Raw genomic sequence first — 15,333 nt, forward strand, 5'->3', positions numbered from 1 at the left:
ATTTTTAACACAATTTATATGTTAGCCAATATACACATAACAGTTTTATGCTGCAATAGTATTAAATACTCTTTCTCATCAGCACAATAGTGTTTAACAGCTAGTAAAAATAAACAAAATTGAACAATACTGTTTTGTCCTGTATATACATAATTTACATCAGGGGTTTGTTACCCTTATTAAGTACATTTTTGTACATGGAAATTCCTTTTTTTATATGGACCTTGATATATATCATAATATCATTTTACCAAAACATCTTTAATATTTCAAGTCACCACATAGTGTTGACAGTTTTTGACATTTTCATTGATAGAATATCTACATAAAGAATCAACAAAATATCAAGATGCTCAAGTCCATTTTGTGCTAGCCTTAGCCTGCCGATATCTTTACTCGAATAGCCTGGAATATCAAACAATATTTTAATTACTAACCATCAACCATTAACCAAACATAAATACAGAGATCACTAGAATAGCCTGAAATATCAAACAATATTTTAATTACTAACCATCAACCATTAACCAAACATAAATACAGAGATCACTAGAATAGCCTGAAATATCAAACAATATTTTAATTACTAACCATCAACCATTAACCAAACATAAATACAGAGATCACTAGAATAGCCTGAAATATCAAACAATATTTTAATTACTAACCATCAACCATTAACCAAACATAAATACAGAGATCACTAGAATAGCCTGAAATATCAAACAATATTTTAATTACTAACCATCAACCATTAACCAAACATAAATACAGAGATCACTAGAATAGCCTGAAATATCAAACAATATTTTAATTACTAACCATCAACCATTAACCAAACATAAATACAGAGATCACTAGAATAGCCTGAAATATCAAACAATATTTTAATTACTAACCATCCACCATCAACCAAAACTAAATACAGAGATCACTAGAATAGCCTGAAATATCAAACAATATTTTAATTACTAACCATCCACCATCAACCAAACCTAAATACAGAGATCACTAGAATAGCCTGAAATATCAAACAATATTTTAATTACTAACCATCAACCATTAACCAAACATAAATACAGAGATCACTAGAATAGCCTGAAATATCAAACAATATTTTAATTACTAACCATCAACCATTAACCAAACATAAATACAGAGATCACTAGAATAGCCTGAAATATCAAACAATATTTTAATTACTAACCATCCACCATCAACAAAACTAAATACAGAGATCACTAGAATAGCCTGAAATATCAAACAATATTTTAATTACTAACCATCAACCATTAACCAAACATAAATACAGAGATCACTAGAATAGCCTGAAATATCAAACAATATTTTAATTACTAACCATCAACCATTAACCAAACATAAATACAGAGATCACTAGAATAGCCTGAAATATCAAACAATATTTTAATTACTAACCATCCGCTATCAACCAAACCTAAATACAGAGCACTTGTAGAGGCAAAAATGCATATTATAATCTTCATTTTAAAAAAATATCTTGAAACAACCCTTAAACTTAAATGAATGAATTTAAAAACAAGAATTAGAACTTCATTGTTTTTCTTCTAGTCTTCTAGTCACAAGTATTGGTTCTTCTAACCATAACTTTGTTATTAAAAGATGTCAAATACATAAAATACAATACACATTACACTAAAGAAGTGAAATACATAAAATACAACACATGTGAGATTAAAGATACAAATTACATAAACCGACACAAAAGGAATCTGACAGTTTAGTCAGATTCACAATACCAATTTTGGTATTTGAAAGACTGCAGTTATTAGTGTAATTAAAAAAATGTATTTACACTTCAAAGTGGGTTATGTTGACAAAGAAGGCTATGTAACTTTTTGAACCAGTTCCACATGATAAATTAAAACAACTAAACAGCTCATGTTCCACAAAATTGACATATAAAACAAGATATAAAACTAAACTATGTGTACAAAACAACAAAATTGATATAAAATAAAATGTATAACTAAACTATTTGAGTACAAACATCCACAAAACTGATAAAATATAAAACAGCTTTACTCTTACATGGCCACAGAATGGACATTCACCAAAGAGAGTGTTGAAGCTTTGTCTTGCTGACAGGTTTCTTAGCCACTGTAAGGAGAGAAAAAAAAAGATCAATTTACATTCACTCAATCTAGCTTTCCATTTTAGGTGTACATGGGGATTTAACATCAAATAATACCTTTCTTATATTTAAAATTATTTCATAACAATTGATTGAACTTCCTTTATTTGAAAAACAAATTTAAAAAAACAAACAGTTTACCTAAAGATAGAACTAAAAAAAAATATAATGTATTATAATATATTTTAACAAAGGAAGCTATTTTTTGGGTGACACTGAATAAAAGAGAATACAAACATGTCTTACTTCATACAAACATATTCTGTGAATATACAAACATGTCTTACTTCATACAAACATATTCTGTGAATATACAAACATGTCTTACTTCATACAAACATATTCTTTGAAATATAGAACTATGTCTTACTTCATACAAACATATTCTGTGAAAGACATGAGCACATCGCTTGTCCTCACACACTATGTCTGGCGTCTCCTCACCCTGGTAGGGGCAGTAGCAGATCCCACAGTCCACACTCAGCTCCTGGTCAACCATTCAGGTCATTAATGCAAGCAGGATTAGTCATGTGACCAAATGACATCACATTTATTAGTAATTTCTATCTTTTTAAGATATATATATATGTTACAGTATTTGGAGATCTTAAATGTTAAGTTCGACATGAAATAACAAGGCACTAAAGATGTATATGCTGTAATATTTTGAGATCTTAAATAGTGAGATGTTCAACATTTTAGTTATCATGAAACATCGAGGCACTACCTCCTTCTTGGTATCTATATGTGATGGGAACTCCATATCCAGCACTTCTTGGAGATTCTTTAACAGCGACCTCTCAGGGTCCCTGAATGATGTTACAAGTTACAAACAGAAAACAGACATCACACCAGTGTTCACAGTAATGGTATTAGAGCAAATCATTTAACATTGTGTCTACAGCTTTTCAACACACTTAAGTGGAGAGCAGAAGAAACAGCCTACAGTGATGCTGATTCTCATTGACAATGAAGAACTCTAGTCCACTCTCTACATCTAAAATAGTTGTTTTAAATATATTGTTGTAAAATACTTTGTCTTCTGAATATATTTAAAACAGTACAACAGTTGCATTAATGAAGGAAAAACTCACCATCTGTGTAAATTGACATTGAGTTTCTCTCTTAGCTCAGCTGTAGCTGAAATGTGTGACATAGATAACCTCTTTCATTTTCATTGACAACTGAGATATTTAATCAAACATCATGATGTGGTTAAAACAGATACTGCAAATTAAACGTCATGAGATAAGTTTGTACCCGGTGAGAATTGGCAACACTATTTTTATGTCACTTTCTAGTTGCAGATAGGAAAAAAAAACAGTGTAGCTTTCTAGTTGCAGGTAGGCAAATGACAGAAAAAATACATACATGACAGAGCTCCCAGCAAACGACACTCAGGGAATGTGGAAGGTTGGTGACAATTTACAGTTATCTGGATGGAGATGTTGGGGCCTGTCGACAATAAACATCTTTACTTAGAGCAATCCTCCAAATATCAACATCTTTACTTAGAGCAATCCTCCAAATATCAACATCTTTACACAGAGCAATCCTCCAAATATCAACATCTTTACACAGAGCAATCCTCCAAATATCAACATCTTTACCCAGAGCAATCCTCCAAATATCAACATCTTTACCCAGAGCAATCCTCCAAATATCAACATCTTTACACAGAGCAATCCTCCAAATATCAACATCTTTACCCAGAGCAATCCTCCAAATATCAACATCTTTACTTAGAGCAATCCTCCAAATATCAACATCTTTACACAGAGCAATCCTCCAAATATCAACATCTTTACCCAGAGCAATCCTCCAAATATCAACATCTTTACCCAGAGCAATCCTCCAAATATCAACATCTTTACACAGAGCAATCCTCCAAATATCAACATCTTTACCCAGAGCAATCCTCCAAATATCAACATCTTTACCCAGAGCAATCCTCCAAATATCAACATCTTTACCCAGAGCAATCCTCCAAATATCAACATCTTTACCCAGAGCAATCCTCCAAATATCAACATCTTTACACAGAGCAATCCTCCAAATATCAACATCTTTACCCAGAGCAATCCTCCAAATATCAACATCTTTACCCAGAGCAATCCTCCAAATATCAACATCTTTACCCAGAGCAATCCTCCAAATATCAACATCTTTACCCAGAGCAATCCTCCAAATATCAACATGTTTACCCAGAGCAATCCTCCAAATATCAACATCTTTACCCAGAGCAATCCTCCAAATATCAACATCTTTACCCAGAGCAATCCTCCAAATATCAACATCTTTATCCAGAGCAATCCTCCAAATATCAACATCTTTACTTAGAGCAATCCTCCAAATATCAACATCTTTACACAGAGCAATCCTCCAAATATCAACATCTTTACCCAGAGCAATCCTCCAAATATCAACATCTTTACCCAGAGCAATCCTCCAAATATCAACATCTTTACACAGAGCAATCCTCCAAATATCAACATCTTTACCCAGAGCAATCCTCCAAATATCAACATCTTTACTTAGAGCAATCCTCCAAATATCAACATCTTTACACAGAGCAATCCTCCAAATATCAACATCTTTACCCAGAGCAATCCTCCAAATATCAACATCTTTACCCAGAGCAATCCTCCAAATATCAACATCTTTACACAGAGCAATCCTCCAAATATCAACATCTTTACCCAGAGCAATCCTCCAAATATCAACATCTTTACCCAGAGCAATCCTCCAAATATCAACATCTTTACCCAGAGCAATCCTCCAAATATCAACATCTTTACCCAGAGCAATCCTCCAAATATCAACATCTTTACACAGAGCAATCCTCCAAATATCAACATCTTTACCCAGAGCAATCCTCCAAATATCAACATCTTTACCCAGAGCAATCCTCCAAATATCAACATCTTTACCCAGAGCAATCCTCCAAATATCAACATCTTTACCCAGAGCAATCCTCCAAATATCAACATCTTTACCCAGAGCAATCCTCCAAATATCAACATCTTTACCCAGAGCAATCCTCCAAATATCAACATCTTTACCCAGAGCAATCCTCCAAATATCAACATCTTTACCCAGAGCAATCCTCCAAATATCAACATCTTTACCCAGAGCAATCCTCCAAATATCAACATCTTTACCCAGAGCAATCCTCCAAATATCAACATCTTTACCAAGAGCAATCCTCCAAATATCAACATCTTTACCCAGAGCAATCCTCCAAATATCAACATCTTTACCCAGAGCAATCCTCCAAATATCAACATCTTTACCCAGAGCAATCCCCCAAATATCAACATCTTTACCCAGAACAATCCTCCAAATATCAACATCTTTACCCAGAGCAATCCTCCAAATATCAACATCTTTACCCAGAGCAATCCTCCAAATATCAACATCTTTACCAAGAGCAATCCTCCAAATATCAACATCTTTACCCAGAGCAATCCTCTAAATATCAATATCTTTACCCAGAGCAATCCTCCAAATATCAACATCTTTACCCAGAGCAATCCTCCAAATATCAACATCTTTATCCAGAGCAATCCTCCAAATATCAACATCTTTACCTAGAGCAATCCTCCAAATATCAACATCTTTACCCAGAGCAATCCTCCAAATATCAACATCTTTATCCAGAGCAATCCTCCAAATATCAACATCTTTACCTAGAGCAATCCTCCAAATATCAACATGTTTACCCAGAGCAATCCTCCAAATATCAACATCTTTACCCGAGCAATCCTCCAAATATCAACATCTTTACCCAGAGCAATCCTCCAAATATCAACATGTTTACCCAGAGCAATCCTCCAAATATCAACATCTTTACCCAGAGCAACCCTCCAAATATCAACATCTTTACCCAGAGCAATCCTCCAAATATCAACATGTTTACCCAGAGCAATCCTCCAAATATCAACATGTTTACCCAGAGCAATCCTCCAAATATCAACATCTTTACCCAGAGCAATCCTCCAAATATCAACATCTTTACCCAGAGCAATCCTCCAAATATCAACATGTTTACCCAGAGCAATCCTCCAAATATCAACATGTTTACCCAGAGCAATCCTCCAAATATCAACATCTTTACCCAGAGCAATGCTACAAATATCAACATCTTTACCCAGAGCAATCCTCCATCAACATCTTTACCCAGAGTAATGCTACAAATATCAACATCTTTACCCAGAGCAATCCTCCTGTGAGCTGTAGCCAGTGTTGGCTGTTCAGGTTCCAACACCCAACACTTATCATCCAGCTCTTTCATTGTATCCCAGAACTGTTGATATCCATTCACAGCTGTCTCAAACTCTTGAAACACATGCTTCAAAAGTGTCTGTGAATTTTAGCATGAGCAAATAGGTTAAGCTATTCTAAAACTGGTATAAACTAATAACATTAACTAGTTTAGTTTACAAACAAATATTGAGAATAGTACATTTTGTAAAACTCCTTAAGACAAAGCAATAATTTGGGATGGTATGTAGCACATAATTATGGGATGGTATGTAGCACATATAATTATGGGATGGTATGTAGCACATATAATTATGGGATGGTATGTAGCACATAATTATGGGATGGTATGTAGCACATATAATTATGGGATGGTATGTAGCACATAATTATGGGATGGTATGTAGCACATTTAAACTTACCTTCCCTGACCAGGTGAAGCTAAATTTCTCTGGTAATAAAGTCTCACACTGTGGAGCAGCTGTTGGGTCCTATCCAATCAAGAGAAAACTCAGTTACTAGCAAGTCAATAACATCAAACAATTGAATAATAACATCTAACAATGGAATAATAACATCTAACAATTGAATAATAACATCTAACAATGGAATAATAACATCTAACAATTGAATAATAACATCTAACAGTTTTTTGGTGTGTAAAATTTACAAGTCAGCTTACTGTATACGCTTAGGCTGATCCCTTATAAAATATGTTAGAGTTAGAGTTTTGGCCTAAACTTCTAGGATGGGGACCTAGCTATGGCAGGAACCTAACTTTGACCTAAACTTCTAGGATGGGGACCTAGCTATGGCTGGAACCTAACTTTGACCTAAACTTCTAGGATGGGGACCTAGCTATGGCTGGAACCTAACTTTGACCTAAACTTCTGGGATGGGGACCTAGCTATGGCAGGAACCTAACTTTGACCTAAACTTCTGGGATGGGGACCTAGCTATGGCAGGAACCTAACTTTGACCTAAACTTCTAGGATGGGGACCTAGCTATGGCTGGAACCTAACTTTGACCTAAACTTCTGGGATGGGGACCTAGCTATGGCAGGAACCTAACTTTGACCTAAACTTCTAGGATGGGGACCTAGCTATGGCTGGAACCTAACTTTGACCTAAACTTCTAGGATGGGGACCTAGCTATGGCTGGAACCTAACTTTGACCTAAACTTCTGGGATGGGGACCTAGCTATGGCAGGAACCTAACTTTGACCTAAACTTCTGGGATGGGGACCTAGCTATGGCAGGAACCTAACTTTGACCTAAACTTCTAGGATGGGGACCTAGCTATGGCAGGAACCTAACTTTCATGGCTGACAGCCAACTTGTTTAGGTGACAAATTCCCATGAGAACGATCACTTTTCTAAGCCTGTGAGTCAAATTCAGGACAATTTTGTTCATGCTTTTGGCAGTGGTAATTATGAATGCACAAATTAAGCAATGCTAGTTCAAAAAGTCTTTGCCATCAATAAAATTTATGTCAATCAATAAATAATGTGAAATTGTTGCACAACATTAGTTTTGTAGGGTCATCAATTATTCAAATAAGGTATTGAATATTTATAAACTCATTAACAACTTATTCATACAAAAGGCAAATTAAATATCTAATTGAGCCAGATGTACCACCATAACATTATACAGTCTCTATTCATGCATAATCAGCCCATATCAGTATAATACAACAGCAGCACTCAATGTTTTGTGAGGGGAGATAACCTTTTTATTGAGCATAATTTTAATGGTGTGTCTCCTGTCAGCTGGATCAAGCAGGGAGAGCTCTATCACTGAGAAACTGTCATCTAAACTTACAAGCCTTAGAAGAAAAAAATTAAACCAAGTTTAAAATGCATGGACTGATTAAATATTATCAACTTACAAGATTAAACAGCTTTAAGCTGCCCAATGCTAACCCAATTAAAGAGATTTTCTATTAAAGATAGCTCATAGCAAAAGAATGCTAAACTCTGCCCCACACAGCTGTTTTCTATTACAAATGTTTTCTTTTGACAGAATGCTAAACTATACCCTACACAGATGTTTTCCATGACAAATATTTTGTTTTGACAGAATGCTAAACTATACCCTACACAGATGTTTTCCATAACAAATATTTTGTTTTGACAGAATGCTAAACTCTACCCCACACTGCAGTTTTCTATAACAAATATTTTGTATCTACAAAATGTAAAGCCACCTGCTCCATCCAATCTCCTGTATCTGCTGTAAGATGACACTGCTGTATTGAGACCATGACTCAGGCTGAATGGAATAATCTTTGACACAGCTTTCCTGGTAACAAAATGGGATGATTCACACTATTTTATTGTAATAAAGTGTATGTAGGCCTACAATTTAATCTGTATAGCTTTCTACACAATTAATCCTAAACAACTTTTTTTGAAAAGTTAATTTAGTAATGGATTTAATGAGTGCATTTTTGTAAAATGTATTTTTCATTTAGAAGAATGTAAATTTATCTTACTTATCCTGAAATATTTTAGAATTGTTAGATGCTTTATTCAAGGAAACAAATATTTTACATCAAACTTACAGCAATTTGAATAAAATCTTGGAGAAAGGCATCAAGGCTTTTATTTTGCCTCAATATCTAAAGATAAAATTTAGAATTTTATTTATTTTTACAACACAAAAATTGCCTTGTCTTATACTACTTATGCTGTCCTCTGAAAAAAACACCTATATATGTATTATTGGGTAACTATTGTTTATAAAAATGCACCATAGTGTGTACAGGTTATTGGACAATTATGCACAATATTAAAAAGCTGTTACATTTACATAGCTCTAGCGTTTTACTTCAGAATTCTTTCAACATTTAGATCGTAACTCTTTCAGAATATTTTTAACATTTAAGCTAAAATTCTTGAGTCAATTTTTACCCCATACAGCAATGTGTTTCTCATCTTGTTGCACTTTCTAGCATGTAAAGGCTGATAGTTTTAGCAATCAAGTACCTGCTGAATGTAGCTGTATTTATGTTGGAGTCTATGATGTAAGCTCCATTCACATTCTAGCCTAGCCCCAGGTACACCCTCTTCCAGTGGTACAGTTATACCAAGTCTGTATGAGTGGCCCTGCAATAGCATACATTAATCTTTCTTATTCACCACACATAACAAATAAAAACCGTAATTCAAAATATATGCAAATACTTGATTATTTAAATATAAAAATTCCAACAAAACTCAGTTGTAAAGTGCAGACTGCTGGGAGTAATAGCAAATGGAAAGAAGATAATTAGAAATGATAGTTTGAATTAAAAATTGCATACTAGTGATTCAAAGAGGCAATGCAATGAGGGTATTTTGCATATATATAGGCAGTGAGCCCAAAATAAAAAATAACCCTTGACCGAGTTTACACAAAATTAATTAAAATTCAAAAACAATTACCCACACAATTTAAATTAATGATTAACAAACAGCTGTTTCTCAATGTAAGTTTCATTTCTAGTAGTAGGTTTAATTAAGAGTTCAATAAGTAACATTTTAAATTAAAGGTCAACTATTGATTAAGACATCTTTTTGGGTCAGCACAAATATCAGACACATGCACACAATTTTGTTACAAATATTTGTATTAAATATTAAGACAACCATTAGAGACAAATGGGCTTGTAACAATCCCAGTAACAGACTTACACAAACCAAAGCCCTCACACTTCCAGCCATGAATCAAAGCTGAATGGGCTTGTAACAATCCCAGTTACAGACTTACACAAACCAAAGCCCTAACACTTCCATCTGAGTAAATATATATAATTCTACCAAATGGTAAATGTCCCAATATTTTTAAACTCTTTATCTACCAGCTGTTTATTTTATTCATGCAGTGCTGTCAATGATTAAAATGCAATGTTGATTACTTGAGTGAGTGAGCAGAGTACAAATGGACTCACTTGTGAGCTGTTTGCATTTGTTACAACAGGTTTTTCACATTTCAAAAACTAATGTAAGTGCTAATGTTTTCAATAAGCAAAAGCAAAGTTAACAGCAACTTGATATATTTTCTCAAAGTAATGTTTTTATGATTTGCAGATGTATCCCTTTATGGTCGACAAAATATTATTCTGTTAGTAGGAGGTGGAATAATGGGAAAGTGTGGTCAGGTAGGAGAGCATATGACTACTAACCCAAAAGTTTTGAGTTTGGAAGCCATGCTTTGCATGCGAGCACCTGGCTCAGATGGGTGGATGTTAGGGAAAGCTGACTGGACATTGTGCTAACTTCGCTATCCCTTCATATGTCAAGGTCAGAGAAACAAATGGGCTCTACTTCATTTGCTTTATAGACAATGTGGTTTGAAAGGGTAGACTAACTTATCAGTTTTTATACGTTTTTTACTATAACACAAAAAAAACTATGCATTAAAAAAAACTGTCAAGTAAACCAATCAAAACATTTTTCCAACTTTTATTACATTTTGAAAAGAAAATGACTGGACCACATAAGGCAGAAAAAGCTATTTGTTAATCTCAATTTTAAACTGTGTGGGCAACTGCTTTTAAATTTTTATTATTTTTGTTAGTACTCTGTCAATGGTTATTTTTTTTTTGGGCTCACTGCCTGTATAAAGTTACATTATTTATTTATTGTGTCCCCTTATTAAAGAAAAACTAAGGGGATTTGCCTGAAATGTGACATCATATTTAGGGTTTTACTATTTGTGACAATGTGATAATTTGGTGAGGAGCATCAATAAAAATGTATGGCATAATATAATGTATGAACAACTCAATCAATCACATAACATTATTATTTGTGCAGAAATATAAAGGCCTAAATAATATTTATTAAATAATTTTCCTGTTTGCGTCCAAGACATTTGGGGCCGATAAAGTTTAGTTTCAATTACAATGACATACAGGGGATAGAGTGGTCAGCACTATGCCCTGTTGCCTTTGTTTCTCTAACATGAGTCAGGTACCCATCAGAGCTGGGTGAACTCAGGGATGTCATTCTGTCAAGGGATGTCATTCGAGTCAAGGATCCAAACTTGAGACTTTCTAGTTAGCAGTATAGCACTATAGCATATAATGCTCTGCCTATTTTTAATTTTGTATCAAGTTAGCAGTATAGCACTATAGCATATAATGCTCTGCCTATTTTTAATTTTGTACTAGATCTGGCCTCTTCATTTTTAACATTTAGCATATTTTTATGCTACTACTAATATTTAACTAGTAAGTAGGTCTACTACTGCTGACCACACAGTAATTTTCTACTTTCAAGCCAAACTAAACTTTTACTAAAGTTTAAAATTTAAGTCTAAATATATATTGATTCTAGATCTAGTAACTAAACTTTTTTTTAACCCTGCCTAAAAAAGTGAACAAAAAATGTAAAAGTCTGGGACAAACTCACTAAAGGGGTGACACCAATTGGGGGGGTTGACACCAAGACAAAAGAAAAATGCTTTCTGCCTGTTCAGTTAATGAATAATTATTTTAATTAGAGTTTAAAAGTCTTATAAGTACACATTGGCCATCTCAACAATACATACACTCACGCATACACCCCCCCACACACACACATATATATATATATATACATATATATTTATTTTTTTCTTCGGTGTATGTAGCGGGTGGGGGAGGTTGACACCATGAAGTGCCACACCAGGTGGCACCTGACCTAGCAACACAATTGCCTAATACTACTAGATCTTGACTAGATCTAGTACTAGTTTAAGTATAGTGTGGGGGAATTTTAATACCAGTGTTAGATAACAGAATCATCTTTAGAATTTGGGTGTTAGGTTACTGGTGGTTAACTAAATACACACATTGCTGGATAATATCAATGATGGTAAAACTCCATTTTAGCGTATTTTATTCCCCATTCCACGTTCACCTGCAGTTGAGCGTATTTAATTGTAAACACAACTGAAACACACAAAAACGTAAAGAAAACTCTAAGCATATTTCTTTATGAATTTTTGTTTTATTTTTGGATAATTTACTTTTGTCAAAACTTGAGATAAATCCAAATTTGGAATTATTGAATGTGCACTGCTTGGATCTAGATTCTAGATTTATCTTTTTTTTTAACTCTTGAATTATGTTCGTGTCAGTTAAAATTTCCATGGCGATGGGTAAAGTACCAAGGCGGTTAAGTTTGTATTGTTAAAAGTATCTCACACGCATGAAACTATAAATAAACACATATGAACTCACAATGACCCCAAAATTAAAGCCACCACAATTTCAAAATAGCAATTTCCCAGGCGATGACGTATGCTGACAATTATAGTCAATGTGAACTCACGGTGAACCCCTGACCGTGTAGGGGAATTTCTCACGCCGTCGATCACATGCTATTTTATTGGAACTGACTGTAAAGCTTATTTATAATGTTTTTTACCTTTTCTAATTAAAACATACATTCATAACAAAAATAAGTACATCTAGATCAAATCCTAGTGTTCTCTAAATGATTTTGCATGATTCGGTTGTTTATAATAAAATATGCTCAACCGGAGGTGTAAGCGAAGCGGCAAAATAATATACGCTAAAATGGAGTTTTACCATCAATGCTAACCCTGTCCCTAACCCTAACCCCAGTCCTACCATATGCCTAACCTAATTTCTAACCATAAAATTATCCGAGATTACAATACTACTTAATAACCCAACACACCTATTTTTAAGGAAGAGTCTATTATTATCGGTATCTAAAAATAAGGTAATCTATCGTTTTAGGTGCGTAAAATCTGCCAAGGCTAGTAATGCACAAAAAAGTTGCCTCATTGTTAAGGCTTTAATTGAAGTATGTTGTGATATATTTGTGTCAAATATTATAGATAACTAAATAATAAACCTAAATCAATGATTAAATATATCAATATAGGCCAGAAATTAACTATAAACAGCAGTGTTTGCAAGCAAGATTTGCTATATTAGATAATAAACAGTGGCCATCTGTAAGTTAGAGTGGTTTCCCCTGAATCTCTAATTATAATTTTACAAAAAAAAAACTTAAGATGGCTGCTAAAGTAAATGATTAATGAGCTTAGTTGAATCTGATGAAAACATCGCTAGTCTTTATTTTTTACTGAAAAGTTTTAATACAATTTTGCTTAAAACGGGTACATTAATTATATTAATAATATTAGGTAATCTATCGTTTTAGGTACGTAAAATCGCCCGCGGCTAGTAATGTCCGAAAAAGTTACCTCATTGTCAAGGCTTTAAAAGAAGTATATTGTGATATGTTTGTGTCAAATATTGTAGATAAATGAATAATAAACCTAAATCAATGGCTAAATATATCAATATAGGCCAGAAATTAACTTAAAATAGCAGTGTCTGCAAGCAACATTTGCTATATAAACAGCAGCCATTTGTAAAATAGAGTGACTTCCGCCTGAATCTCGCGCTATAAGTCTATAAAAATAAAACTTTAACAAGATGGCTGCTATAGTAAATGAGCATGGTTGCATCTGTTGGAAACATCGCTGGTGTTCATTTATTACTGAAAAGTTTTAATTCAATTGTTTAAAAACAGGTACATAAATGAAACAAGGAAACATTTTTGTATTTTTCAAAACATAAATCCTCCTCAAAATGTGAAATAATTATTAAAATGTAAGGAGTCACTTGTTTTTCACATTACTAGTCGCGGGCGATTTTACGTACCTAAAACGATAGATTACCTATAAAATAACATTGAAACTTTGAAACATTTTTGTAACTTTCAAAACAAAAATCTTCCTTAAAATGTGAAAAAGTTATAAAAATTTATTAAAATTTAACGAGTCACCTTTTTTTTCACATTACTAGTCTCGGCCGATATTAAGTAGTCTACCTATTCCAAAAATGATGAAAATCAAAACCAAATCATCCAAAAATTAAAATTCTTTAAAATTGTTTAAAAAAATGGGTAATCTATCGTTTTGGGTACGTAAAATCGCCCGCGATTTGTAATGTGAAAAACAGGTGACTTCTTAAATTTTAATAATTATTTCACATTTTGAGGAGGATTTATGTTTTGAAAAATACAAAAATGTTTCCTTGATTCATTTATATACCTGTTTTTAAACAATTGAATTAAAACTTTTCTGTAATAAATGAAGACTAGCGATGTTTCCAACAGATGCAATCATGCTCATTTACTATAGCAGCCATCTTGTCTAAGTTTTATTTTTATAAGCTTTTAGCGCCAGATTCAGGGGGAAGTCACTCTATTTTACAAATGGCTGCTGTTTATATAGCAAATCTTGCTCTCAGACACTGCTGTTTAAAGTTAATTTCTGGCCTATATCGATATATTTAGCCATTGATTTAGGTTTATTATTCATTTATCTATAATATTTGACACAAACATATGACAATATACTTCTATTAAAGCATTGACAAAGAGGTAACGTTTTCGTACATAAATAGCCGCGGGCGATTTTACGTACCCAAAACGATAGATTACCAAAAAATGTTTTCATCAGATCAGATGCAACCGATTGATTTTAAATTTTAATCAAGTATGACTGGTAAAGATTTGTTTGGATTTCACTCACCAAAATATTTAAAAACCCATAATATTTTACATGTTCATTTGACACATGTAAAGGAATAAGTAATGGTGCTACTTTTAAATTGGACATCTTTTTCTATATTAATTCATTCTTTTTTTAAAGTAAACATTACAACCGGAAAGAGTTACGACACTTTCGTTTTTCTATGCAAAATTATGAGGTCTTCCAAAATTGCCAGAGAGTAATTGTGATCTAACATAGACTATTTAAAAAAAAACTAATTTGAAGTAATTGCCGAATCAATCTTAACTTATCCGTTGTTTAAACATACATAAAATATAACAACAATAGTATAATTCAGTCTTGTCTTAGTGATAATTCAAAATATAGT

The 15,333-nt window shown here is 33.3% G+C and overlaps 1 protein-coding gene across 1 annotated transcript; it reads right to left on the reverse strand.

Annotated features, from left to right (window-relative positions):
• Window positions 1-28: 28 nt before the first annotated feature.
• LOC131941803 (E3 ubiquitin-protein ligase FANCL) lies at window positions 29-15,120 on the reverse strand. Its single transcript, XM_059301327.1, has 13 exons — window positions 14,985-15,120; window positions 9,428-9,547; window positions 9,004-9,060; window positions 8,647-8,741; window positions 8,169-8,265; window positions 6,859-6,927; window positions 6,386-6,536; window positions 3,545-3,628; window positions 3,268-3,313; window positions 2,901-2,982; window positions 2,544-2,660; window positions 2,071-2,139; window positions 29-405 (listed from the first exon to the last, which is right to left on the reverse strand). The coding sequence occupies exons 1-13, from the start codon at window positions 15,069-15,071 to the stop codon at window positions 376-378; spliced, it is 1,104 nt and encodes a 367-aa protein (XP_059157310.1). The 5' UTR covers window positions 15,072-15,120; the 3' UTR covers window positions 29-375.
• Window positions 15,121-15,333: the final 213 nt, after the last annotated feature.

Source organism: Physella acuta, unplaced genomic scaffold (genome assembly GCF_028476545.2).
Source record: "Physella acuta isolate Inbredline_101_S28 unplaced genomic scaffold, ASM2847654v3 ptg000373l, whole genome shotgun sequence".
In the NCBI taxonomy this organism is placed as follows: Eukaryota; Metazoa; Mollusca; class Gastropoda; family Physidae; genus Physella; species Physella acuta.